At 36.9% G+C, this 27,483-nt stretch overlaps 1 protein-coding gene and 1 long non-coding RNA gene across 2 annotated transcripts; one reads left to right on the top strand and one right to left on the bottom strand.

Annotated features, from left to right (window-relative positions):
• Positions 1-5,818: 5,818 nt before the first annotated feature.
• Positions 5,819-12,782, top strand: LOC138190447 (uncharacterized). Its single transcript, XR_011176416.1, has 3 exons — positions 5,819-6,590; positions 6,879-7,238; positions 12,541-12,782. It is a non-coding gene; the product is annotated as an uncharacterized lncRNA (long non-coding RNA).
• LOC124212095 (farnesol dehydrogenase-like) lies at positions 12,505-21,789 on the bottom strand. Its single transcript, XM_046611841.2, has 5 exons — positions 21,364-21,789; positions 17,803-17,929; positions 17,576-17,708; positions 16,073-16,225; positions 12,505-15,933 (listed from the first exon to the last, which is right to left on the bottom strand). The coding sequence occupies exons 1-5, from the start codon at positions 21,662-21,664 to the stop codon at positions 15,895-15,897; spliced, it is 753 nt and encodes a 250-aa protein (XP_046467797.1). The 5' UTR covers positions 21,665-21,789; the 3' UTR covers positions 12,505-15,894.
• Between the last annotated feature and the right edge of the window lie 5,694 nt (positions 21,790-27,483).

The following is a 27,483-nucleotide window of genomic DNA, read 5'->3' on the forward strand; positions in this document are numbered from 1 at the left end:
TTTGACAAATTGGGTATGTGAATTGTCACCGACTATATATCCTGAGGAAAATGATTTCTAGTATTTACTTCAAATTTTTAGAGAAATTAGAACATTCCGTACAATTTTGTGCAAAATTATTTTCGTACAAAATTGTAAATATGCATAGTTTTTAATAAAAACTTGTAGATTTTCATGTAAATTTGTATTTTTTCAGTAAAAAATCTACAAGACACTACAATTTTTAAAGAAGATTAACAATTCTTTGTGAAAAACTATGCGTATTTACAATTTTGTACGAAATAAGAAAAAAATTCCAATTTCTGTAAAAATTTTCACCAGGGTATAATTGGAAGTTTTCAGATAATTTTTCACACGCATTGTTCAATATTACGAAACGTCTTCGGTTTAGATGATCAACAGACTATCAGAAATCCAGCACAGCTCTCGTCAAACACTTTAAAAATATCGATAACTTCAATAAGCCTCTATGAACGCTTGTCGAGTAGTCATATTGCTCAATATGATGAAACATTGCAGAAAATTATTATACCTACTGCCTGAGATTATAAATTGGCATTTTTCGGCTGCGGTAGTATATTCGCATATATGAACTACTAAAGAGACACAGGTTTTGTTCGAGATAAAAGCTGCGTCGGACAGCGCCGTCTCAGTCAACCGAGAGCCCCGGGCGAGATATTCTTCAGCACCCTATATTTTTTATTATTAACGAGCATTTTACTCACGAAGCGCGAACAAAATCAGTGTTCTCGGCCAAGAAAAGGGCGCCTATTATATTCAGGGCCTAAAATTATGGTATCTTATGAAATTAATTGTAAAAATGAAATAATCCGTGTGGTATTGAATTAAATTCATACAGGGTGTCCCAAAACTTCTAGGACAGCTAAATAACTTAAAAACTTTGAACCGCAGAAAAAATCTTGGATCCTGAGGTTATAGGATTTTTCCCTAATCACACGATCGTGAATTTAAATGAAAGAGACAAATAGCAATTATTATCAGCTACACACTTTAGATCGGCGATCGCCCAATTTTCAAGTTTTTCTTCTTGTTATGTGGTGGCGTTATTATTACTTACCTGATTGATTCCTAGGTCAAGGTGCTGTGCTAGCGCGCGGCACTCGTTGGCCTTGGTACCTCGGATGATTAGGTTGCCCTCCGACTAAATCCGGCGTTGGCACTGATAAAGCAGTGATAGACTTGTGACGTCAAATCACTTCATGTACAAATTAATCAGGCGATGAAAACGTCTATTTCGACCGCCTATACAACACACATAGCGAAACTACATTCCCAGAACGTATTTTTTCAATATTTTTCTCACGTCTGAACAGAATATAGCGGAGACCAGGGCTTGCCGTAACATTTTTTGCCAAAATCTAAATATCTCACGTATGTCGTGAGATATTTACAATTTATTTACTGCATATCGTTTTGTGGTTAGTCCAGTATTATCACATATTTCCATGATATGCGGTGATCCAAGAAAATAAAGTTATTGTACTTCATTCTGCTTCTGGTGTGCTATTATTTTTGACCCTGCTTAGAGATCAGAAGTAACAGCGGCAAAGAGTATTGATCATGTTTATCCACACGAACCTTATTTATAAATTCCGAACTCTACAAAACATTGTACATTGGTCAGTAGAAACATCAAATTTGTATCGACGGTTTTTTTAATAATAATAATAATCCTTTATTTATTATAATTATATTTGCAATACATTTAATTAACAGTAGAGTAGAGCTGGGGGTTGGCAGTGGTAGGTAGAAACACCTGCATTTGCACGACAGACAAGGGAAACTGCCGAAAACCTTGTCCAGATGAAGCCGGACCCGAGTCCAACGCACCGACCAGCAACCCGGCGCCTGAATGGTGTGACCCGTCTTACATTTTTGCAAGATACCGTTCAGGACCTGATTGACAGACGGGGGATTTGAAGTCGTGTGAGGTCCATAAAGTTAGCAACCGAAGTCAATATAATTGACCGAAAGCAGTTTAAGTCTTTCGAGATTTTAGAAATGTTTAAATTTCATTACTTTAAGTCGAGGTTTGAGTAATACGTGGAGCGCACGTTTCTGATGTTTCTCATTATATGATGTTTCTCAGATTTTTTGCATAGTTCTGCAAACCAAAACATATCGTTGGTAATAGTTAGTACTGGTAATTTTTCTCAAAGTTGAGCTAATCGTTGAACGCAGAAGACTAAGCTTCTGAAAAATTTTGCAACCGGCTTCTACTTTTTCTGATACATGTATATTAAATTCCAAAGCCACGTGCCTGTACTTTGTGAGCTGACGCATTTTTCACTTAACAACAATAAAAATCTATTACGCGGACTTATAACACTAAATATTCCGAAAAAATATTTTTATATGATATGGATGATTATGGTTTGTGACAAAGTGATCTGTATGTTCAATTTTACATTCGTGCAAATGGAATCTCGGGTTACCTTCTTGCTATACTACTTTCGATTACCGTGTTCGGTACTCTTTTTATTGCAGGTGGCTACAAACCACATGTCTCTTTTTTAACAGCTTCTTAAACTTTTTCAACTGCACCTTTCGGACACGTAACAATGTAGTTAATTCTCACCTCTCGAAATTAGACAAATGTGCAACAGTGCAAGGTATAACTATGTAGCAGATTATAACTATGAGTACCTTTTGATAACGATAGTACGTACAGCCGACAGGATAAAAATTGACTTTGTGGATAATGTTGCGTTGGAAACAGGATCTAATAATCTGAAAGCTATCGGACGATTTCCCTTGAAAATCAGTCATTGACAAACAGCCGTTGATTTTTCAATAATGTTATTTATATCATTCTGAACATTACAATATTTGTCCTGTGGAAGTCAGATTTTTCCGTCCTTTTTAGCACATTGAGAAACTATGAATTGACAATAATTACTATTTAGCATTTCAACAATTGAGAAGAAAAATATGGTTTGATATTTACGTCAATATTATGCTAAAGGTAAAAATTTTTTTTGAGTTATGTTTCGTCAGATTTCCAAAAAGTTGTAGGACTGAACGACAATGTTAACAGCTTATCAAAATATAAAATGAACCCACAAGACTTTCATTTTCATTTCAGTTAATTTGTAACGAATCTCATGATAGATTCATTTTCATTATTCATTTTCACATGTATTCAAGAACTTGCGTAATTTTTCTTAATTAAAACCCAATTACCGCTTCCAAATTTTTGGAAAACTCTTAAAATAGGCCTTCGACATATCTTCAACGTGCTTCTAGCAAAGAGAAAAATATTTCAGAAATTTTCGGTCATTTTCAAAACTTGAGACATTGAATTTTTCAATTCATGATTTAAAAAATGCCCTACAAAGCACAAAAATTTCTCCGTAGGAACATTCCTGAAACGATTAGAACTGAAAATGAAGTAGTTCAAAATTTTTTAAAAATATTTGCAGCTAAAAGTTGGTTACGTAAAAAATCGCATCTTCGAGATGCGACTGTCACCTATAAAAAATTTGATATTGTCAGGTAAATATAAACGATACAGATTCATGTATTTGATTGACACTTATATTTTCGTTGCATAATTTAGGCATACATAATATTTGTTGTACGGGATTTTCTCAACTCCTCAGTTTATGTAATTATTCATTTATTTATGTATGTTGATATGTATCCTTGCATATATCAATGAACATATATCGTTCTATATTATATAAAGATATCGCCGCCGCCGCCGCCGCCCCTGCCGTGTCAAGAATCCCGAACCTACCCGAACTTAGCCGAACCTATCCGAAAATACCCGAACCCAAACTACACACACATAACCATACATCCCCGAACCTACCCGAACTTGCCTGAATCTATCCGGAAATACCCGAACCTAACCCACGCACACACACAACCTATTGTCGAGTGACCTTCGAAAATACCCGAACTGGACCCCCTACACTCACCACTGCTCGTATACTAAAAAATTGTATGGCCCGTATTCATAGTCAGTTCTTAAATTTAAGCACGGTCTTCAGACCCTGAAGTCCTATCTCAAGTCATGGTAAACGAGGACTTAAGACCGTGCTTAAATTTAAGAACTGACTATGAATACGGGCCTATGCGTTTTGTCCTCGTTTTTTAGTTCCTCTACGTGAGGCTAGTAGACTTCTGACACGATCGCTGCCCTCGCTGACCGCACGCAAGCTTGTCAGACAACTACTAGCGCCCCTAGTGGTGGAGATTGGCGGCAGAATCAAGGGACATTTTGTGAACCACTTTTAGCAGCCTGTGTCAGGGGGCTGGGGTAGAACGCTTATGGAAGCACTGGATTAGATCGTAATCCCGTCACTACTCGTCTCTGCGATCTATCCAGCTACTGCGTATTCTCAAACTTAACCTCAAAATCGCCATGTCGTATATTGTGCTCTGTTGTGCTCTCATACGTTGTGTCTTGCTTTTGTTGTGCTTAAAAATAGAATTAAGTAAAAAGAAAAAATACATTTTTGAAAAATTGGCGAAAATGCCAAGACGGTGCACGGTTCCTCATTGCACTACCGGCCGCAAAGCCGATAATGCAAAGGTGTCGTTCTTCCGGGTGCCTAATGACAATGTTTTGCGCGAGAAATGGAAACACGCAATTCCAGGTGTCATAAAGTTGGAATGGTCAGAGGTTTCGTAAACCAAGCATTTGCGTTTTACTGCGTGTTATAATAGTCTACAATAATATCAAAAACGAGAAATATACATTGCGGTGACAGAGATTGAAAAGCTAGCGCTGCCTCTACCTCACTTCCCCCACCCATCGTCATCGCGCCGGAGCTTAGGTCGCAGCGATCACAGTGGGCAATACATGAACTACACGTCTGGCATCCATAAGCGAACTACCCACACGACGGGAGTTTCCAGACCTGGGGCTGGATTCTGAACATCAAGCAGCGTTCCCAACCCCGTCGATCAGAATTATGTGGCCAGGGCCGTAGCATTATCGTACGCATAAGAAAATTCTAGTACTTTTCGGAAAACCTGAAAAACGTAAAACTCATTGATTGAAAAGAAACAAAAAGCACTGTAAACACTCAAATTCAACTTTTTATTAAAATAACGTCTTTTTTTCAACGAAAATACTTTATATTATTCTGGCATCCTAAAATCATCTTCGGATAGTTCCGATTCGTCGACGTTTGTATTGCTTGCCGTTGCAGTGGCTTTTGGAATCGACCGCGGATAAAGGGTGTTTTTGTTCATTCGTTTGTATTCGTCGGCCAGAGGTTCAAATATGACACAATTTTTTTTTCACTCTTTGGCCAGCTAGAAGTAACCCATTAACCGTCGGGGTTATCAACTTGTTACGAGTTTTCGTCTTGATCAAAATTACCGCGCTGAACGTACGCTCGCATTCACTGCCTAGTGGTCCTTTAGTGAAACGGACCGATGGTCGAACCGCGGGTCTTACGGAAAATATGGGGAATCGGTGCGAAAAAAAAAATATTAAAGCTAAACATCCGAAAGAAACGAGGAAAAATTCACATGTGATGCAGTGAAAGTGAAATTATAGTACGTTTACGGGTTATAGGACGGGTCCAATGTTACATAGTGCCAGCAGTGAAATTATGTGACATGTACTCTAATTATGTTACGGTTGGGAACACTGACATCAAGTGAGTTCGAGTTAGTGAGTTCTACGGTTTTCCGATTTTCATACTATTATTATAGCCCATGGTTAATGAACATCACGGTCGGTACAGAGCACGGTCTTATAGACAGGTCTGGGCATTCCGGCTGTAAAACCGTGCTCGAAAATGATGCCAATGTTGTGATTTTCGCCGCTAGCGCTAGTGAGGGAGAGGCCTACTCAGAATGCATACACCGACCTCGGAGATTGCAGCGCTCCGGTCTTTGGTGCACAAATTGAGAAACACAGACTTCAAGACGGTCACGCTGCGTTCATAGAAAGGGGCTTGGAGTGCCCAGACCTGTCTATAAGACCGTGGTACAGAGCTTATCGATGTTCAATATTATTACGAAGTGGCACATGCTGTTGGTAGACGGCGATAGCTAAGACAGGAGAGAAAAATAGATGTTAGTTCTGACCAGCCCCCTGACACTCACCACTGCTCGTATACTAAAAAAAGTGTGTGTGTCAGCTCCGACGCACGACTGGAGTTTACTCCTTACGAACGATAATTATGATATATATCGAATAGAAAAAGAGGGTAAATGAACGCATCTTCCAAAATGATAAGAGAAACAAACATATATCTGTGATTGTTCGGCATATTTATATTACTTCAAAAATTTCCAAATTTTGAGTGCATATTCGTAATAAGTGACCGCAAAAATCCTTGAGTACCAACTTTCGTTCCCGTCAAACGACTTTTTACATTTTCTGTCCGCCATATTGGATCCGCCATCTTGAATTTCTAACTTTTGAGTGCGGATTCGTAATCAGCGACCCTGAAAACCCCCGAGTACTAACTTTCGCTCTTGTCAAACGACTTTTTGCGTTTTGGTCCACCATATTGGATCCGCCATCTTGAGTTTCCAACTTTTCAGTGCGGATTCGTAATCAGCGACACCAAAAACCCTCGAGTACAAAATTCAAGTCGATAGTAAGTAAGGAATAATGTGTGCCGCTAAGGGTTAATATAAGTAATGAAAATAATATATAAATATAAAATATATTAAATCAATTAATCAAAAATAATACAAACACTAAATAAAAGATCTAGTTGTTCGTATTTGAAATGTATATTATTCATAAATGTAAACGATAAGCTTCCCAATTAACCACATCCATGTGTTTTTCGGATTCTTCTTCATTATCATCTAAATCAATTTCTTCCATATTTTCAAATATTTTGAGGTGAAAACGTCACGTCTTATAAATTCGTACGCAGGCACACAACACACACATACAAACATACGCACACATTCAACTCTCAGACCAGAGGTAGTGAACTATACAGTGAGACTACGAAGCACCGCACAAAGAGGAGACCCCGAGTATAGGATACGCTGTGTAATGTATTCCATCTCATTCTTTTGCACGTTCAATATATATGTTTGTCTCTTTCTATAACGCCTCAAGTTTTCGTGTTACACTTGATTTTACTCCTCATATAATTTCCGTACTGGGCCCTATAACTCAAATCGTTTCTCAAGGAGTAAACTCCAAAAATTGTACGCGTCTTGTCCCCGTTTTTTATTTCCTCTACGTGGCGCTAGTAGTAGACTTCTGACCACGGTCTTACATACAGGTCTGGCAACGAAGGTAGTGAGGGCAGAGATGAGTAGGGAGATCTCCAACGCTCGGCTTTTCGTGATACCAGCTAGATTGGAGCGTCGACGTGACACCTAGGCGGCCACGCACCGAAGGTGGCCCATTTCCGACCTGACACCTAGGCGGCCATGCACCGAAGGTGGCCCACAATCGTGTATATATAGATATACTCGGTCCCTCGAGCAAGTGGTTGCCAATCGCATCCTTGTCCCCGCTCGCACAGATGTTTCCAGGAATGCAAGAATTGGGATTTTTTTGTTTCAGTTATGAATGTCAGCGAATAAAAGTATCTCCAGATTTGATAAATCTTGGAATCAATTAGCGGACGCTGAACCAAATTAATTAACTATTCCCAGTCCGAATACTTTTTTTTTTTTTTTTAATATATATTATTTTTTTATCGATATGAAAATATGTGACGTCTGGTATTCTCGAATATTTGTGCACGCAGTCTATGGAAAAATATACGAAGCCAGCTCGATAACATTTATGCAAAATGTGCAATGGGCAAGTGGTTGGGGGAAATTTTTTTTTTCTCGAACTGAATCTTCCAGAGAAGCATCAGCGAATTCCAAGCAAGCTCCATAAACATACCGAGCAAACACGCGCTCGCGGACGTAGCTGTGGTGTGGCTGAGTGGATACCACATGAGGATGAATTTTCAATCACAGGTTTTTGCGCGAAGTTTTCCTGTATTTAAGTTAATTACTGCTGCCTTTGTTATAATACTGCATTCAAGTCTTAAACAAAACACTAAAAAATAAGTTAACCACTTAATGTAAAACAAAATGTTAGATCGAGCTTAAAATTTAAGCCGGAGTTACATAAACTAAGATAATTACAAGTGCAACATTGTAAATATTGTACATTTATTGTTCACCTAAATAAATATGGTTTCCTCCTCAAAAAAAAAAAAAAATGAGGATGGAGTGATGCGGGACACGGGTTCGATCGCAGTTCACTCTTTTTATTTTTTTTTAAATTCAATCCCGGCTTTTGTTTTAGTATTTTCGGAGAGAAAAAACAAATGAAAGAAAGAAAATTTCCAGAGCCGGTCGATTTTTTCCTTCTTTCCTTTTGCTTTTTGTTTTACTGAACCCACCCTTTTTGTAGTGGGGGTAACCCAGAAGAGAACAAATAATTGAAACAATAAAATTCCGAGTGTGAATCGATTTGTTCCTCGTTTTTGGCGCCTCTTTTTTAATAAGGAAAACTTTTGACAGTAATGAAAAATAGAGATTACTAAAAACAAATGTATTGTTTTTTAATAACACCGGCCCACAAAAAAAAAAAAAGTGGTCTGTACTTTTGACCGGACCTACCTATCTTTATGTATTTTGACGCCCTGAATCCGAATCTGGAGTCAGTTTTGCCCGTACACCCTCAAAATTTTGAGTAAATTGCAAAAGACCATAAAAATAGCCAAAAATTAGCAGTTTTGGTAAGAAAAAAATTTGTGGAACTATAGACCAAGTATGATTTTTATGCATTTTGGTCCGCTAAACCCAAATCTGAAGTTTATTCAACCATAAGCCTTTTAAAATTTAATTGGGTCAGTGTTATTAAAAAACAATACATTTGTTTTTAGTAATCTCTATTTTCCATTACTGTCAAAACTTTTCCTTAATAAAAAAAAACGCCCATTTTATATCAGTCTTGACGAGCATTTCTTAGGAATTTTGAGAGATGCGAGATCGGAACGACAAAATTAATTCAGTAGCAACAATGTATGGACCCCTCTCCTCTTCGGATATTGACAGCCAGTTAAGAGGCTTCACAGTGTTCAGTTTAGTGCCAGCAGCTCTCGAGGTATCAAGATGGTAAGTGAATTACATAATTATTTTACATGCATGCAAAAACCGGCAGGTTTGACGCTCGTCTATTTACTTTATAGATTAAAAAGAGAAAAAATGGGAAGGACCTGTAGTCGTATTTTATACTTTATTTAATTTTCCTTGAATTGTCAAACGTTTTTATTTTTGATTGTATAGGAAGAAGATGTGTGGGGAATTCCATTCTAGTGTCCAAGAATGTAGTACACATTTTCGATCGTTTTAACTTTTTTTTTTTTTGGGAAAACATGTTCCTCAATTTCCAAATTTCCTTAATTTTTTGGTATTCAAATCGATTCTTAACAATTTTGCGCACAGGTGGGATTTCTTTAATTATTTTTTCCTTAAACCTGAGGATATTTCCTATCTGAGATCACTGTCGATAGGCGAGATTCCGGAAATCATTAATTACCTTTTTTTCTAATTAAAAAGAAAATCACATAAGGCCACTAAGAGCTCGAAATGAAAATCTGAAAAAATGAGAGATGGTTTTTTGTATTCGAAGCCATTAACGTAAAAAATCCGTTTAACGACCATCCTAATACATATACATTTTATGTTGGGCATTCCACGTCAAATTTGCAACCCATGTACCTCACCCTCTTCGCTTTTGATAATTGTTTGGTATGATGTTGCAACCACGGTTTCAATCGACTTAAAACAGCGTCGGAATTTTTTGCAGATTTCTTTAGCCACCACTGAAATAGAAAAAAATTGAAAAACCAATTCCGAAAACGCTTCTTTCAAAATTCTGAAAAAATTCACACTGATTTTATAATTAAAAATATGATTCTTAAGCACGAGACGATAATGGGATCTCTACATTTACTATAGTTTTCGCAAGTTTTTAGTTTTCTTGGATCTTTGAATAACTTGAAAAAAAAGAATGAAATGGTATGAACTATATTCAGGCCTTCTGGCATTCCTCTAGATTTCAGAAAAATTGAAATCCATTAATAATAGAGAAATTTATGACCGAATAAATAAATAGCAACTCCAATTCCGGCATGAGAAAAAAAACTTGCTAGAAAAGTAGTGATGTGACTTATGTGATTTTCTTTTTAATTAGAAAAAAAGGTAATTAATGATTTCCGGAATCTCGCCTATCGACAGTGATCTCAGATAGGAAATATCCTCAGGTTTAGGGAAAAAATAATTAAAGAAATCCCACCTGTGCGCAAAATTGTTAAGAATCGATTTGAATACCAAAAAATTAAGGAAATTTGGAAATTGAGGGACATGTTTTCCCAAAAAAAAAAAAAGTTAAAACGATCGAAAATGTGTACTACATTCTTGGGCACTAGAATGGAATTCCCCACACATCTTCTTCCTATACAATCAAAAATAAAAACGTTTGACAATTCAAGGAAAATTAAATAAAGTATAAAATACGACTACAGGTCCTTCCCATTTTTTCTCTTTTTATTCTATAAAGTAAATAGACGAGCGTCAAACCTGCCGGTTTTTGCATGCATGTAAAATAATTATGTAATTCACTTACCATCTTGATACCTCGAGAGCTGCTGGCATTAAACTGAACACTGTGAAGCCTCTTAACTGGCTGTCAATATCCGAAGAGGAGAGGGGTCCATACATTGTTGCTACTGAATTAATTTTGTCGTTCCGATCTCGCATCTCTCAAAATTCCTAAGAAATGCTCGTCAAGACTGATATAAAATGGGCGTTTTTTTTTATTAAGGAAAAGTTTTGACAGTAATGGAAAATAGAGATTACTAAAAACAAATGTATTGTTTTTTAATAACACTGACCCAATTAAATTTTAAAAGGCTTATGGTTGAATAAACTTCAGATTTGGGTTTAGCGGACCAAAATGCATAAAAATCATACTTGGTCTATAGTTCCACAAATTTTTTTCTTACCAAAACTGCTAATTTTTGGCTATTTTTATGGTCTTTTGCAATTTACTCAAAATTTTGAGGGTGTACGGGCAAAACTGACTCCAGATTCGGATTCAGCGCGTCAAAATACATAAAGATAGGTAGGTCCGGTCAAAAGTACAGACCACTTTTTTTTTTTTTGTGGGCCGGTGTTATTAAAAAACAATACATTTGTTTTTAGTAATCTCTATTTTTCATTACTGTCAAAACTTTTCCTTATTAAAAAAGAGGCGCCAAAAACGAGGAACAAATCGATTCACACTCGGAATTTTATTGTGTCAATTATTTGTTCTCTTCTGGGTTACCCCCACTACAAAAAGGGTGGGTTCAGTAAAACAAAAAGCAAAAGGAAAGAAGGAAAAAATCGACCGGCTCTGGAAATTTTCTTTCTTTCATTTGTTTTTTCTCTCCGAAAATACTAAAACAAAAGCCGGGATTGAATTTAAAAAAAAATAAAAAGAGTGAACTGCGATCGAACCCGTGTCCCGCATCACTCCATCCTCATTTTTTTTTTTTTTTGAGGAGGAAACCATATTTATTTAGGTGAACAATAAATGTACAATATTTACAATGTTGCACTTGTAATTATCTTAGTTTATGTAACTCCGGCTTAAATTTTAAGCTCGATCTAACATTTTGTTTTACATTAAGTGGTTAACTTATTTTTTAGTGTTTTGTTTAAGACTTGAATGCAGTATTATAACAAAGGCAGCAGTAATTAACTTAAATACAGGAAAACTTCGCGCAAAAACCTGTGATTGAAAATTCATCCTCATGTGGTATCCACTCAGCCACACCACAGCTACGTCCGCGAGCGCGTGTTTGCTCGGTATGTTTATGGAGCTTGCTTGGAATTCGCTGATGCTTCTCTGGAAGATTCAGTTCGAGAAAAAAAAAATTTCCCCCAACCACTTGCCCATTGCACATTTTGCATAAATGTTATCGAGCTGGCTTCGTATATTTTTCCATAGACTGCGTGCACAAATATTCGAGAATACCAGACGTCACATATTTTCATATCAATAAAAAAATAATATATATTAAAAAAAAAAAAAAAAGTATTCGGACTGGGAATAGTTAATTAATTTGGTTCTGCGTCCGCTAATTGATTCCAAGATTTATCAAATCTGGAGATACTTTTATTCGCTGACATTCATAACTGAAACAAAAAAATCCCAATTCTTGCATTCCTGGAAACATCTGTGCGAGCGGGGACAAGGATGCGATTGGCAACCACTTGCTCGAGGGACCGAGTATATCTATATATACACGATTGTGGGCCACCTTCGGTGCATGGCCGCCTAGGTGTCAGGTCGGAAATGGGCCACCTTCGGTGCGTGGCCGCCTAGGTGTCACGTCGACGCTCCAATCTAGCTGGTATCACGAAAAGCCGAGCGTTGGAGATCTCCCTACTCATCTCTGGTTACAGCATCCCGAGACACGCGTGGGCAAAAAAATCAGTGAGAATGCGGCAAAAGTTTCGTATGACAATGAATGCTTTTCATGTAGAGCAAATATGACACGGTGTAAACCACGATCTTACATACAGGTCTGGCAACGAAGGTAGTGGGGGTGGTTCATTTCATGGCCGGTTATTTATCTCACTTCGTGGCCGCCAGGCCGGCGTTTTGATCGAGGGATGGATGATCAACGCGTGCGCAATGCAGCGCCAACCTAATAATAATATTATTATTGTTATTGCAAGTAATGAATCGTTAAGAATGAAAGTAGTTAATATAAATATTAGTATGATATAATTATTATGAATTATATATGTATGGAGACTAGAGGCAAAGAGTATCGTCTCCGTTTCCTATTTACAGCAGTCATTATCGAAATTTATGGTTTACTTATCAAGTTATGGAATACTTGCATCGCTTGCGTTTGAATTAATTTAGGCGGTGACCTAACCGAATAAACCACCAAGCTTGATTAAACCCCAAGCGGGGCTATAACTTAAATATTAGAAAAAAATGTAAACAAATTATCTATATCAATCTCGTTCATTTGAAGGAAAAGAAAATATAAATTTCATGTGTATGTACGAATAATAAATCTACGAAGGTAATAAATGAAATAAACGTATGTTGTTTAAAGAAACGGTGTTGTTTTCATTAGTTAACCAATTTCGATAATTTTTTACACCGCGGTACCGCACATGGTTTAACCACCTTTTTATTTAAAACGCAATAGCGTTTCACGCGTATGTAAGACCGTGAGTATGACGCACGCGCTGATTTTAGGTTATATGCTTCGTTTCAAGTATAATTTCGGTGGCACATTTTCATTCCTACCCTTGCCCTACCCCACGTACATCCCTAGATAGCAGCGCCACAACATGGCTATTTCAAACACTAAAAACCACGGATAACAAGAGAACCACGTCGCTCTGTAGAAAATTGGCTTCGTTGCCAGACCTGTATCAACGAAGATCGAGTCACATAGAAGCGTACGGCTTATGGGCCGCTTGAAGCAAAACTTTCTGCGACTCGTAAATCCGTAGGATGGCTCTACCATCGGTCGACAGTATAGCCATCCGACGCTCGCCTTAGGAAGCTCGTGCTCTCGGCGATTTGTACTCGGCGTGGAGCCATGGTGGGGGGCCACGCTGCTACATCGACCCTCCCCTTATTTCTCCGCCTCTCTTACCGCGCCGGCTTTTGTTTCTTTTTTTTATACATCAAATGATAGTATCTACACGCAATTAATAAATTGTGTGCAGTTGCTCACATTCGATTGAATAAAAAAAAAGTTTAAATAAAAAAAAATAAATAAAAAACGACGAAAAATCTATAAAGAAATACCAGGAGCAAGGTTCACGAAATCCATAAAAATATAGTACTATCTCTATTATGTATTCAGAAAAGCTGAAGCAAAAATTATAGTGCATGAATCGGCTGTCTCGGATATAATAGTCTCACAGCTCTCGAGAATGTACTTGTGATCACGTAAAATAAAAATAATCAATGCTTAAATCGGCAAAAGTATGACAGACATCATACCGACCCCCCACTCTGGGTTCATTATTGATCGGGCGCGAGAGAGAACGCACCATGGCTCCAAACGAGAGCGAGAGAGTTAGCACGATCACCCCAACTGCCGGTCGGAGCCAACCACGGACACTGTACGCATTAGTATAGAGCGCTGTACGTGAGCCGAAAAGCAAAGGCACCACTAGCGACACCTAGCTGTTGGGGTGATAGTTCGTCCGAGCACCCAACTTTTCTTGCTTCAAATAGCCTGCAGGCCGTACACTTCTATGTGACTCGATCTTCGTTGCCTGTATGCAAGACCGTGGTGTAAACCTCCGTGGAGTAAACCTGTAGTGGAATAAGGCTCCGGTCAAGCATCTCTAGACGCCAGGTTCGATTCCTGGCTCCGTCGTTAATTTTTCGAAATCACCAATTTTTCGAATTTACATTCTTTCAACAAATATTCTCTCGTAGATTAATGATTTGCACATCCGCATATCATTCAATAGACGGCATTGCTTGTCTTACGGGCTTCTCATCGGAAGCAAGGATTCAAAAAGGGTAAACACAACATCAACACATTAGAGTCTCCTTATACATCGTGCATGCAGAGAAGAAACTTCTTACTCACATTAACCCATAGACTTATAAAGATAGACTGAGCGCTCTTATGAGCCGCTTGAAGCAAACATTTAAAGGACAGAAATATGCCGGGAGCACTTCTTTCTCTCTCTGACGATATTTGTGGCGGGGATCGAGGCGGTAGAGGAGAATGAGGCGAAATTATGCGCCTATATCTATAGCTATTCCACTTCCACTGCTCCGTTGTCTCCCACCATGACGCCGATTGAAAAGAGAGAGCAGTACTCCCGGTATATCTCTACCCTTTATATGTAATTGTCAGTGTCTCTTATAGGAGCGCTCAGTCTATCTTTATAAGTCTATGGATTAACCTCGAAATATATGCGTGCTTCTATTTATTTCGTGAACGTCAGGACACTAAGGGAGCAACTCATTAAAGCTTGACCTCAAAAAATTGAGCAAAATTGGTCAAAACTGCTTAATGCGGTAATGTAAGTTTGATATTTTTTGGGCGAACGCGCATAGAAATTTTTGCCCACGTTATAGTGAAAAAAACTGGAACACGCGTGTCTTGACCTGTATAATCTAGGGACCTTGAGGATATATTTCAAGCCAGGAGTTCACCAGGTATGTACGTACATGTCAACCATGCGTTCACGAATGTCCGCTAGGTTATCAATGTACGGTCAATATACTCGTAGTCAGAAGTAGTCAAGCGAAACTGTGAAATATTTTTTCGTATCCTGTTACATTCACTTTGGCGATTTCTATACGATGTATAATTTTTGTTTTGACGTTGTCTCGACTTGATATTTTTCAGTATATTCGTCGATGTATGTTTGGCACAGCTTCGACTTTTGACTTATTGACAGTCATTATCACATCTTAGGCAGATATAGTGACCGTTTTGCCAACGCTAAGTCAAATTTTACATCTGTTGAGATTATACTGGCCAAGCTTAGTCAAGTGATAGTCGAAATTTCGACAAATGTACTACCTGGTTTACGTATTTGCTAATGTCTGTTACTCGTCCATTTTCATCGACAATGATAAGAATTCAGATCTTTGATATCATTAATGAGCAAATGAATTAGTTGGCCTAATTTATCCGCTTGTGTTTTTTCCTTTCTCGAAAATTTTTATTAATACAAAATCCATACAATACATATATTTATATGGGTGTATTCAATGACTTGCAAGTTTCTAGATTTACCCGCGTATTCGCATAATAAGCTCGCATGATGACCGTCGATTCGAGTTAAAATTATAAGTTGGAACGAATGCATTCGATCATGCCGTACGAGTATCCTGCGGTCACAGCTCCAGTTTCATAACCACCGGAAATTCGTTCATGATTCGCCAACTGGGCGTAATATCAGCTCACATACCTAAGAGATGAGAGCTTTGAGTGTGGATATAATTATGTATACATACGGACTGCAATGGAGACATTGAAACAATACTTCATAAGAAAACTGAGAAAGTGGCAAGTCGAAAATAATTAGCAATCTTATTATCGGTACATACTTGGAGATGCGGTGGAGTGCCTAATGCATAGACGATGGCGTTAGCTACATCTTCTGGATCCAATGTAGGTCGTTGACTGTAAACCGCCTCAGCCACTGCCTCGGTGGTGGCAACAGCCAAAAATTCTGTCTTGATAAGACCAGGACTGATGCTCTATAAAAGATTTTAATGGGTTTTAGGACCTTTATGGGACTAAATAGATTTCCCTGGTGGAAATAATTTCCACGTCAAACTACGAATTTCATTTCACGATTTTTCTACAAAAATTTCCACGATTAACTAGAGTAATTCGGTGACGTGCATAGTTTTGGCACAGAATTTTTCCGCAAAATATTATACTTTTTCATAGATGTTCGTAGATTTTTGTAATTTGCTCTAACCCGTTGAGTTCATTTGTCGTAGAAATGGATATATTTCTTGTACATTATTGTAGATTTTCGTGAAAAATTTTAATTTTCATTGGTTATCGTATTGGCGTAATTTATTTAACTTTTTGGTCTTGATATTCGTACAGAACCGTAGTTTTCTGTAGATTATTGTACGTTTGCGTAATTTATCGTAGTTTTTTTACACGTCTCTGTAATCCTATGGTCATAATTCCTGCGAAAGTTCATAATTTTTCGTGGATCATTGTATTTTTAGCTAAGTTTTTTCCCCTCATACTTGCCTAATTGAGATAAGATGAGTTCAAAAATATACAACAGATTCTTTAAATCCGTCTAGATCGTACTTATAACATGACACGATCAGTCTTCGGATATAGATCCAAATTCTGCTCAGTAATCTTGTCTGTAATAAGTTTTCCTTGTTAGAGACGTGCAACATCTAGCGGATGGTTTGGATCCAAAATTGTAATTAGTTTTCATAGAAAATTATACATATTCATAATTTTTCGTGAAAATTCGTAACTTTTTGTGGAGTTTGTACTTTTCGATGAATTTCTACGAGGTTCTACGAAGGCAAAAATTCCTAATGTTTGGATCCGAAATTGAAATTATCTTTCATAAGAAGTCGTAAACATTCATAATTGTTCATTAATCCGCGCAGTTTTCTACGAGATTCTAAGAAGAAAATTAAATCTACTTCCAATATGTCATTTTCAATAATTTTTCGTGAAAATTTGTATTTTTTTAATGAAAAATACTACTATTTTTCACGATTATCTACAACCTTCTACACTTTTTTAAGATTTCCTACTATTTTCTACGATTTTCTACAGTCGGTAATTTTTCGTAGTTTGATGTAGAAATTATTTTCGCCAGGGTTCGATTTCAACTAATTGCAGAATTAAGGTTTCAGGGATTTCAGCAAGTCCGTGTAATTTCAAAAATTTCGGAGATCTCGAAGTTTTACTGAATTCCAAACGATTTTACAAGATGCTGGAGATTTTAGAAAGATTTAAATGATTCTGAAGGATTTCAAAGCTTTAACAAGATTGGACGAGGTTTCAGTGATTTTGAGATATTTCATAATCTTCTTTGTGTACATCTTCTACCCACTTACCGTTATTTTGATTTTGGCGTTGGCTTTGATCAACTCTTTCCTCGTGACCTCCGTCATTGCTGTTACCGCGTATTTGCTACTTGGGTATAGACTGTACTTGTCGCTTACTTCGGGAACCCCATGACCCATAACACTGCAAAAAAATGTCAACGACTTATCGTCAACCAGAAGGTAACCAAGGACAACCAAGTCTCACCTCAAAGTGTCAGAGAACAAAGTAAACCAACCTATTGATGTTGATTATGTGACCGTCAACTTGACGCGCCTTCATGGAGCGTACAGCTTCCCTGGTGAAGATAGCGACTGCCAGGACATTGACGTTCAAAATCCGCCGAAATCCCTCCGTATCTCCGTCTGTAAGGTGATTTGATATTGGGTTCAAAAATAATACTGTGCCTCAGTAAGTCAGGGCCAGTTAATTAACAACAGCTGACTTGAACCATATGATCGAATGCAGACCTCGATAGATAGAAATTGCAAATCATCCGAATATCGAGTATGCCATTTTTGAACTCATATTTGACAGGGCTTGTGCAAAAAGGGTAAAAGTTCCAAATTTAATAAATTTGAACTAAGCATGATTTCATACACTTGAAACTGCCCTGTTTCAGTGAAACAATCGTTTGTGCTAGTTAAAGTCCGTCTGGGCCATCTTGTGCGCATCATTGTAGCTGCAGGTAGCTGGAAAAGTTCCAATCGCGTGATGCGAAAGTGGTACAAGTGCACTTGGAGCATCTTTCCCCTGGTTAAATTTTTTACGCCAAACTACGAAACTTTTCTACGATTTTCTACTTCGTTTCGAACAATTTCGTAGTTTCATCGTGGAATTTTCCAAAGAGTATCAGACTTTTACGTAATTTATCGCAGTTTTTTTACTTCTCTATAATTCTGTGCATGGTCATAATTTCTGTGAAAGTTCATCATTTCTGATAGATTATTGTATCTCTAGCTAAGTTTTTTTATCAATAGACTCACCTAATTGAGAGAACATGATATCAAAAATATACGACAGATTCTCTAAATCCTTCTAGATCGTACTCAAAAGATAAGAAGATCAATCTTCAGAAATACACCAAAATTTTGCTCGGTACTTAAGTTGTCTGCAACAAGTTTTCCTTGTGAGAGTGATGCGACATCTAGCGGATGGCTCGGGTCCGAAATTGTAATTAGTTTTCACAGAAAATTGTGAATTTTCATAATTATTAATAGAAAGTATTTTTCTATAAACTGCAACGCGGTTCTACGCAGATAACTTTGTAATGTTTTGGTCCGAAAATGAAATCATCTTTCATAAAAAGTTGTAGGCATTCATAATTTTTCGTTAAGACTCGTAGTTTTCTACGAAATTCTGCGAATAAAATTAAATCTACTTCCAATATGGAATTTTCATTACTTCTCGTAGAAAGTCATAAATATTCATAATTGTTCGTTAATTTACATGGTTTTCTACGAAATTCTACGAAAAAAATTAAATCTACTTTCAACATGCAATTTTCATAATTGTTCATAGAAATTTGTTCATCGATTTTTCACGATTATCTACAATCTTTTAAGATTTTCTGCGACCGCCAATTTTTCGTAGTTTGACGTATAAATTATTTTCGCCAGAGTCCTCAAGTCCGGTCGAACTCATAATTCTAGGTATTATTTTAATGAAACGTATAGCTGGATCAACTATGTCGATATTAACAATGTTTTTAAACGCCTCAAATAGTCAACTTGACTGTGCAGAATGGTCGAATGAACTATACAGAATGAACAAAATAACTATTTTTACAGTTAAAATTACTACTATCGTTTAATGGTCAAATACCCGACATTCCTTCTCCTACAAGGAAAGGTATCGGGGTGCCCCCCCCCGCCATTTCATTTTTAGGATATGTTATTCTCAATCGAAATATAAGCGATCCGTATTTTTTTATCGGCGGAAAATCGGCTTAAAGGAGTGAAATCAACCCCCAAAGTTGGAAATCCCCGGTGGTCGTTTTCCAGTTTCTCATGAAAATGTTGAGATATTTGAATGAAACCAATTGGAGGATAATTCTTAGGGCAAATAATGAAAAATGCATTCTGTCCGATTACGAAAGGGTTAAATGGTAAAAAATCATAAAAGTTTTAAATTACGAATTATTTATAACTAAAAAACTATTGCATGTTTTTTAATTCAATTATTTGCATTTGAAAGAACAGATAATAGATCGTGACACGTGATTTTGAGTTTTTCGTGCAAAATGAAATAAAATACGCCCCTGTCTACCTCATTAATTGTATTCGGTTTATAAAGCTAACAATATCACATTGCTGTATTTTCGTGTTATCCATTATGTGATGAATATAAAATTTCAAAGTCAGAATCGGTTCCAGTGATCTCACAAATCCTTGAAATACCGGGCGCCACAAGATTCCACGACTGCCAAATCAACTCTGCCAGAAGGCGGTCGGAAATTTGGGAGGATAGTTTTTGTCATTAATGCAACCAAATGTTATCTGAACGAATAAGTACCTTAATTGTTGCTTAAAAAGAGCTTTGTAATATTAAATAAGATGAACTGAAGCAAAATAGTACCAATTTGATGGGTTTTGGGTTGCGCGTGTATGGGGGTAATTCACCTTCTGTGTGATATTATTTCGAAAAACGCAAAAACATGTATCCCCTATTTTTTTCTACGATGAAGAATAGCATATTCTAAAATGAACGAAATCGGGGGGGCTTGATACCTAGACTGGGCCAAAAAAATTGACTATTTTTTTTTTTGAAAAATATATTGAGAATATCATTCAGTATGGCAAAAAAAAATTTCATGAAATTTTAAGCCCTTAATATTAACTTTGAGAGGTCTATCATCGCTATTTTTGATTTTTAGTAATAATTTGATGTTTTACGTCAGAACTGTCGAAATATTGAAGTGAAAAAATTTATGTTCACTTATCCCTTTATAAAATTAAATTCCCTACAAAAAAGGTCTGATTATAGATTTTTGTCAGAGAAGCCGTTTCCGAGTAATGAAGCTTAATAAATTGATGTAATTTCTCGATTAATTCTCGATTAATTCTCGATTAATTCTCGAGAAACCGTTTCCGAGTAATTAAGCTTAATAAATTGATATAATTTCTCGATTAATTCTCGATTAATTCTCGATTAATTCTCGAGAAATTATATCAATTTATTAGGCTTAATTACTCGGAAACGGCTTGTCTGACAAAAATCTATAATCAGATCTTTTTTGTAGGGAATTTAATTTTATAAAGGGATAAGTGAACATAAATTTTTTCACTTCAATATTTCGACAGTTCTGACGTAAAACATCAAATTATTACTAAAAATCAAAAATAGCGATGATAGACCTCTTAAAGTTAATATTAAGGGCTTAAAATTTCATGAAATTTTTTTTTTGCCATACTGAATGATATTCTCAATATATTTTTCAAAAAAAAAAATAGTCAATTTTTTTGCCCCAGTCTATTGATACCTTTCCTTGTCAGTGTAGTCGGATGATGTTTTCGCAATACATAGGGAATTTCACAAGCTCCTTAAAAATTCCAATTTTTTCAAGAACGGCCAATAACGGGTGGAAATATTTAATTAAAAATAACTTTCAAAAATTTGACTCCGATTTTTTCACCAAAAATAACTCATGATTGAAATCACAAAACACAAGTCTCTTTAATTGTATCAAAAAATGAGACAGTTTGCTTTTAGATGATTCGAAAATTTGTTCATAGACGACTGCATAGCTTCATAATATGGTCTCAGCTAGTTGCAGTAATGAAAACCGCGTTCTGCTTACCGGAAATTGATGCAAAATGAGCCATCGCAGCGTTATTAACGAGGATGTCGATGCCTCCGAGTGTTTTCTTGATCCATTCGACGACTTCCAGGATTTCTTCTTCCTTGGTGACGTCGCATTTTTTCGCCCAGAGCTTGCCTTTCGCGTCCTGTAGCTTTTCACCAAGTTTTTCGATCTTCTCCACTCGCCTGGCTATGCCGACAACAGTAAGACCCTCTCGAACGAGAGTCTCAACCGTGGCAGCGCCGACTCCAGCACTAGCTCCGGTAACAAGAGCGATTTTTCCTGCCCACCGATCCATCGCAAATTTAAAAATAACACCTTTTACCCGTACAACTAAACATATGACAATTCTACGACTGGCTGGAGAGTTACTGCGCTCGTTTTATATATTATAGCTAGGTATACTGCTCGTCAGCCACACTGCTCATAATACAGAATCCCCTTCTTATAGGCTACAACAGTAGATACTGTATAATAATAATAACAATTCCGTCGACTGCACTGTATTGTGTAAAATATCGCTGCGTCACTAATTCAATTAGAAGGCTACGAGTTTTTCTCAAACAGAAAAGTCATGTCGATTTATACCGACACATTTTATACTTTGTCGGGTTAAAATATCATAGAATCAGGATAGTTAAAGGTAGGTATTATTTTCAGTATTAAACGTAAAGACATTTGCTGCCTCGACTCCAATCATTGGTGGACTATATTTATTTTGTGCTATTCATATTGCCAGTGAAAAGGAAACTACTTGAATTTGAAAATGAATTTCTTCACTTAGACATCCGTTTTAAAATATTTTTACAAAACAGATTTTTTAGTTCCAATTTACAAGAAATCATTTAAAAAACTTGGGGATTACCATAATTACGATCCTCAACGTGGTGTAAATCTATAAACGTCACCTAATCGACACTACCTAATGTTCGGTTACTTTCGGCTATCAAATGTAATGGCCTGCACAAAAAGTTTTCAATAATTGCTGGTTCAAAGATGTTTTGACAAATTGGGTATGTGAATTGTCACCGACTATATATCCTGAGGAAAATGATTTCTAGTATTTACTTCAAATTTTTAGAGAAATTAGAACATTCCGTACAATTTTGTGCAAAATTATTTTCGTACAAAATTGTAAATATGCATAGTTTTTAATAAAAACTTGTAGATTTTCATGTAAATTTGTATTTTTTCAGTAAAAAATCTACAAGACACTACAATTTTTAAAGAAGATTAACAATTCTTTGTGAAAAACTATGCGTATTTACAATTTTGTACGAAATAAGAAAAAAATTCCAATTTCTGTAAAAATTTTCACCAGGGTATAATTGGAAGTTTTCAGATAATTTTTCACACGCATTGTTCAATATTACGAAACGTCTTCGGTTTAGATGATCAACAGACTATCAGAAATCCAGCACAGCTCTCGTCAAACACTTTAAAAATATCGATAACTTCAATAAGCCTCTATGAACGCTTGTCGAGTAGTCATATTGCTCAATATGATGAAACATTGCAGAAAATTATTATACCTACTGCCTGAGATTATAAATTGGCATTTTTCGGCTGCGGTAGTATATTCGCATATATGAACTACTAAAGAGACACAGGTTTTGTTCGAGATAAAAGCTGCGTCGGACAGCGCCGTCTCAGTCAACCGAGAGCCCCGGGCGAGATATTCTTCAGCACCCTATATTTTTTATTATTAACGAGCATTTTACTCACGAAGCGCGAACAAAATCAGTGTTCTCGGCCAAGAAAAGGGCGCCTATTATATTCAGGGCCTAAAATTATGGTATCTTATGAAATTAATTGTAAAAATGAAATAATCCGTGTGGTATTGAATTAAATTCATACAGGGTGTCCCAAAACTTCTAGGACAGCTAAATAACTTAAAAACTTTGAACCGCAGAAAAAATCTTGGATCCTGAGGTTATAGGATTTTTCCCTAATCACACGATCGTGAATTTAAATGAAAGAGACAAATAGCAATTATTATCAGCTACACACTTTAGATCGGCGATCGCCCAATTTTCAAGTTTTTCTTCTTGTTATGTGGTGGCGTTATTATTACTTACCTGATTGATTCCTAGGTCAAGGTGCTGTGCTAGCGCGCGGCACTCGTTGGCCTTGGTACCTCGGATGATTAGGTTGCCCTCCGACTAAATCCGGCGTTGGCACTGATAAAGCAGTGATAGACTTGTGACGTCAAATCACTTCATGTACAAATTAATCAGGCGATGAAAACGTCTATTTCGACCGCCTATACAACACACATAGCGAAACTACATTCCCAGAACGTATTTTTTCAATATTTTTCTCACGTCTGAACAGAATATAGCGGAGACCAGGGCTTGCCGTAACATTTTTTGCCAAAATCTAAATATCTCACGTATGTCGTGAGATATTTACAATTTATTTACTGCATATCGTTTTGTGGTTAGTCCAGTATTATCACATATTTCCATGATATGCGGTGATCCAAGAAAATAAAGTTATTGTACTTCATTCTGCTTCTGGTGTGCTATTATTTTTGACCCTGCTTAGAGATCAGAAGTAACAGCGGCAAAGAGTATTGATCATGTTTATCCACACGAACCTTATTTATAAATTCCGAACTCTACAAAACATTGTACATTGGTCAGTAGAAACATCAAATTTGTATCGACGGTTTTTTTAATAATAATAATAATCCTTTATTTATTATAATTATATTTGCAATACATTTAATTAACAGTAGAGTAGAGCTGGGGGTTGGCAGTGGTAGGTAGAAACACCTGCATTTGCACGACAGACAAGGGAAACTGCCGAAAACCTTGTCCAGATGAAGCCGGACCCGAGTCCAACGCACCGACCAGCAACCCGGCGCCTGAATGGTGTGACCCGTCTTACATTTTTGCAAGATACCGTTCAGGACCTGATTGACAGACGGGGGATTTGAAGTCGTGTGAGGTCCATAAAGTTAGCAACCGAAGTCAATATAATTGACCGAAAGCAGTTTAAGTCTTTCGAGATTTTAGAAATGTTTAAATTTCATTACTTTAAGTCGAGGTTTGAGTAATACGTGGAGCGCACGTTTCTGATGTTTCTCATTATATGATGTTTCTCAGATTTTTTGCATAGTTCTGCAAACCAAAACATATCGTTGGTAATAGTTAGTACTGGTAATTTTTCTCAAAGTTGAGCTAATCGTTGAACGCAGAAGACTAAGCTTCTGAAAAATTTTGCAACCGGCTTCTACTTTTTCTGATACATGTATATTAAATTCCAAAGCCACGTGCCTGTACTTTGTGAGCTGACGCATTTTTCACTTAACAACAATAAAAATCTATTACGCGGACTTATAACACTAAATATTCCGAAAAAATATTTTTATATGATATGGATGATTATGGTTTGTGACAAAGTGATCTGTATGTTCAATTTTACATTCGTGCAAATGGAATCTCGGGTTACCTTCTTGCTATACTACTTTCGATTACCGTGTTCGGTACTCTTTTTATTGCAGGTGGCTACAAACCACATGTCTCTTTTTTAACAGCTTCTTAAACTTTTTCAACTGCACCTTTCGGACACGTAACAATGTAGTTAATTCTCACCTCTCGAAATTAGACAAATGTGCAACAGTGCAAGGTATAACTATGTAGCAGATTATAACTATGAGTACCTTTTGATAACGATAGTACGTACAGCCGACAGGATAAAAATTGACTTTGTGGATAATGTTGCGTTGGAAACAGGATCTAATAATCTGAAAGCTATCGGACGATTTCCCTTGAAAATCAGTCATTGACAAACAGCCGTTGATTTTTCAATAATGTTATTTATATCATTCTGAACATTACAATATTTGTCCTGTGGAAGTCAGATTTTTCCGTCCTTTTTAGCACATTGAGAAACTATGAATTGACAATAATTACTATTTAGCATTTCAACAATTGAGAAGAAAAATATGGTTTGATATTTACGTCAATATTATGCTAAAGGTAAAAATTTTTTTTGAGTTATGTTTCGTCAGATTTCCAAAAAGTTGTAGGACTGAACGACAATGTTAACAGCTTATCAAAATATAAAATGAACCCACAAGACTTTCATTTTCATTTCAGTTAATTTGTAACGAATCTCATGATAGATTCATTTTCATTATTCATTTTCACATGTATTCAAGAACTTGCGTAATTTTTCTTAATTAAAACCCAATTACCGCTTCCAAATTTTTGGAAAACTCTTAAAATAGGCCTTCGACATATCTTCAACGTGCTTCTAGCAAAGAGAAAAATATTTCAGAAATTTTCGGTCATTTTCAAAACTTGAGACATTGAATTTTTCAATTCATGATTTAAAAAATGCCCTACAAAGCACAAAAATTTCTCCGTAGGAACATTCCTGAAACGATTAGAACTGAAAATGAAGTAGTTCAAAATTTTTTAAAAATATTTGCAGCTAAAAGTTGGTTACGTAAAAAATCGCATCTTCGAGATGCGACTGTCACCTATAAAAAATTTGATATTGTCAGGTAAATATAAACGATACAGATTCATGTATTTGATTGACACTTATATTTTCGTTGCATAATTTAGGCATACATAATATTTGTTGTACGGGATTTTCTCAACTCCTCAGTTTATGTAATTATTCATTTATTTATGTATGTTGATATGTATCCTTGCATATATCAATGAACATATATCGTTCTATATTATATAAAGATATCGCCGCCGCCGCCGCCGCCCCTGCCGTGTCAAGAATCCCGAACCTACCCGAACTTAGCCGAACCTATCCGAAAATACCCGAACCCAAACTACACACACATAACCATACATCCCCGAACCTACCCGAACTTGCCTGAATCTATCCGGAAATACCCGAACCTAACCCACGCACACACACAACCTATTGTCGAGTGACCTTCGAAAATACCCGAACTGGACCCCCTACACTCACCACTGCTCGTATACTAAAAAATTGTATGGCCCGTATTCATAGTCAGTTCTTAAATTTAAGCACGGTCTTCAGACCCTGAAGTCCTATCTCAAGTCATGGTAAACGAGGACTTAAGACCGTGCTTAAATTTAAGAACTGACTATGAATACGGGCCTATGCGTTTTGTCCTCGTTTTTTAGTTCCTCTACGTGAGGCTAGTAGACTTCTGACACGATCGCTGCCCTCGCTGACCGCACGCAAGCTTGTCAGACAACTACTAGCGCCCCTAGTGGTGGAGATTGGCGGCAGAATCAAGGGACATTTTGTGAACCACTTTTAGCAGCCTGTGTCAGGGGGCTGGGGTAGAACGCTTATGGAAGCACTGGATTAGATCGTAATCCCGTCACTACTCGTCTCTGCGATCTATCCAGCTACTGCGTATTCTCAAACTTAACCTCAAAATCGCCATGTCGTATATTGTGCTCTGTTGTGCTCTCATACGTTGTGTCTTGCTTTTGTTGTGCTTAAAAATAGAATTAAGTAAAAAGAAAAAATACATTTTTGAAAAATTGGCGAAAATGCCAAGACGGTGCACGGTTCCTCATTGCACTACCGGCCGCAAAGCCGATAATGCAAAGGTGTCGTTCTTCCGGGTGCCTAATGACAATGTTTTGCGCGAGAAATGGAAACACGCAATTCCAGGTGTCATAAAGTTGGAATGGTCAGAGGTTTCGTAAACCAAGCATTTGCGTTTTACTGCGTGTTATAATAGTCTACAATAATATCAAAAACGAGAAATATACATTGCGGTGACAGAGATTGAAAAGCTAGCGCTGCCTCTACCTCACTTCCCCCACCCATCGTCATCGCGCCGGAGCTTAGGTCGCAGCGATCACAGTGGGCAATACATGAACTACACGTCTGGCATCCATAAGCGAACTACCCACACGACGGGAGTTTCCAGACCTGGGGCTGGATTCTGAACATCAAGCAGCGTTCCCAACCCCGTCGATCAGAATTATGTGGCCAGGGCCGTAGCATTATCGTACGCATAAGAAAATTCTAGTACTTTTCGGAAAACCTGAAAAACGTAAAACTCATTGATTGAAAAGAAACAAAAAGCACTGTAAACACTCAAATTCAACTTTTTATTAAAATAACGTCTTTTTTTCAACGAAAATACTTTATATTATT

Source organism: Neodiprion pinetum, chromosome 2, assembly GCF_021155775.2.
Source record: "Neodiprion pinetum isolate iyNeoPine1 chromosome 2, iyNeoPine1.2, whole genome shotgun sequence".
NCBI lineage: Eukaryota > Metazoa > Arthropoda > Insecta > Hymenoptera > Diprionidae > Neodiprion > Neodiprion pinetum.

Coding starts and splice junctions, on each gene's coding strand:
- LOC124212095 (XM_046611841.2), bottom strand. CDS start 21,664: ATGGATCGGTGGGCAGGAAAAATCGCTCTTGTTACCGGAGCTAGTGCT. Junction 17,709..17,802: donor CACATAATCAACATCAATAG/GTTGGTTTACTT, acceptor ATTTTTTTGCAG/TGTTATGGGTCATGGGGTTC. Junction 16,226..17,575: donor ACGCCAAAATCAAAATAACG/GTAAGTGGGTAG, acceptor AATCTTTTATAG/AGCATCAGTCCTGGTCTTAT.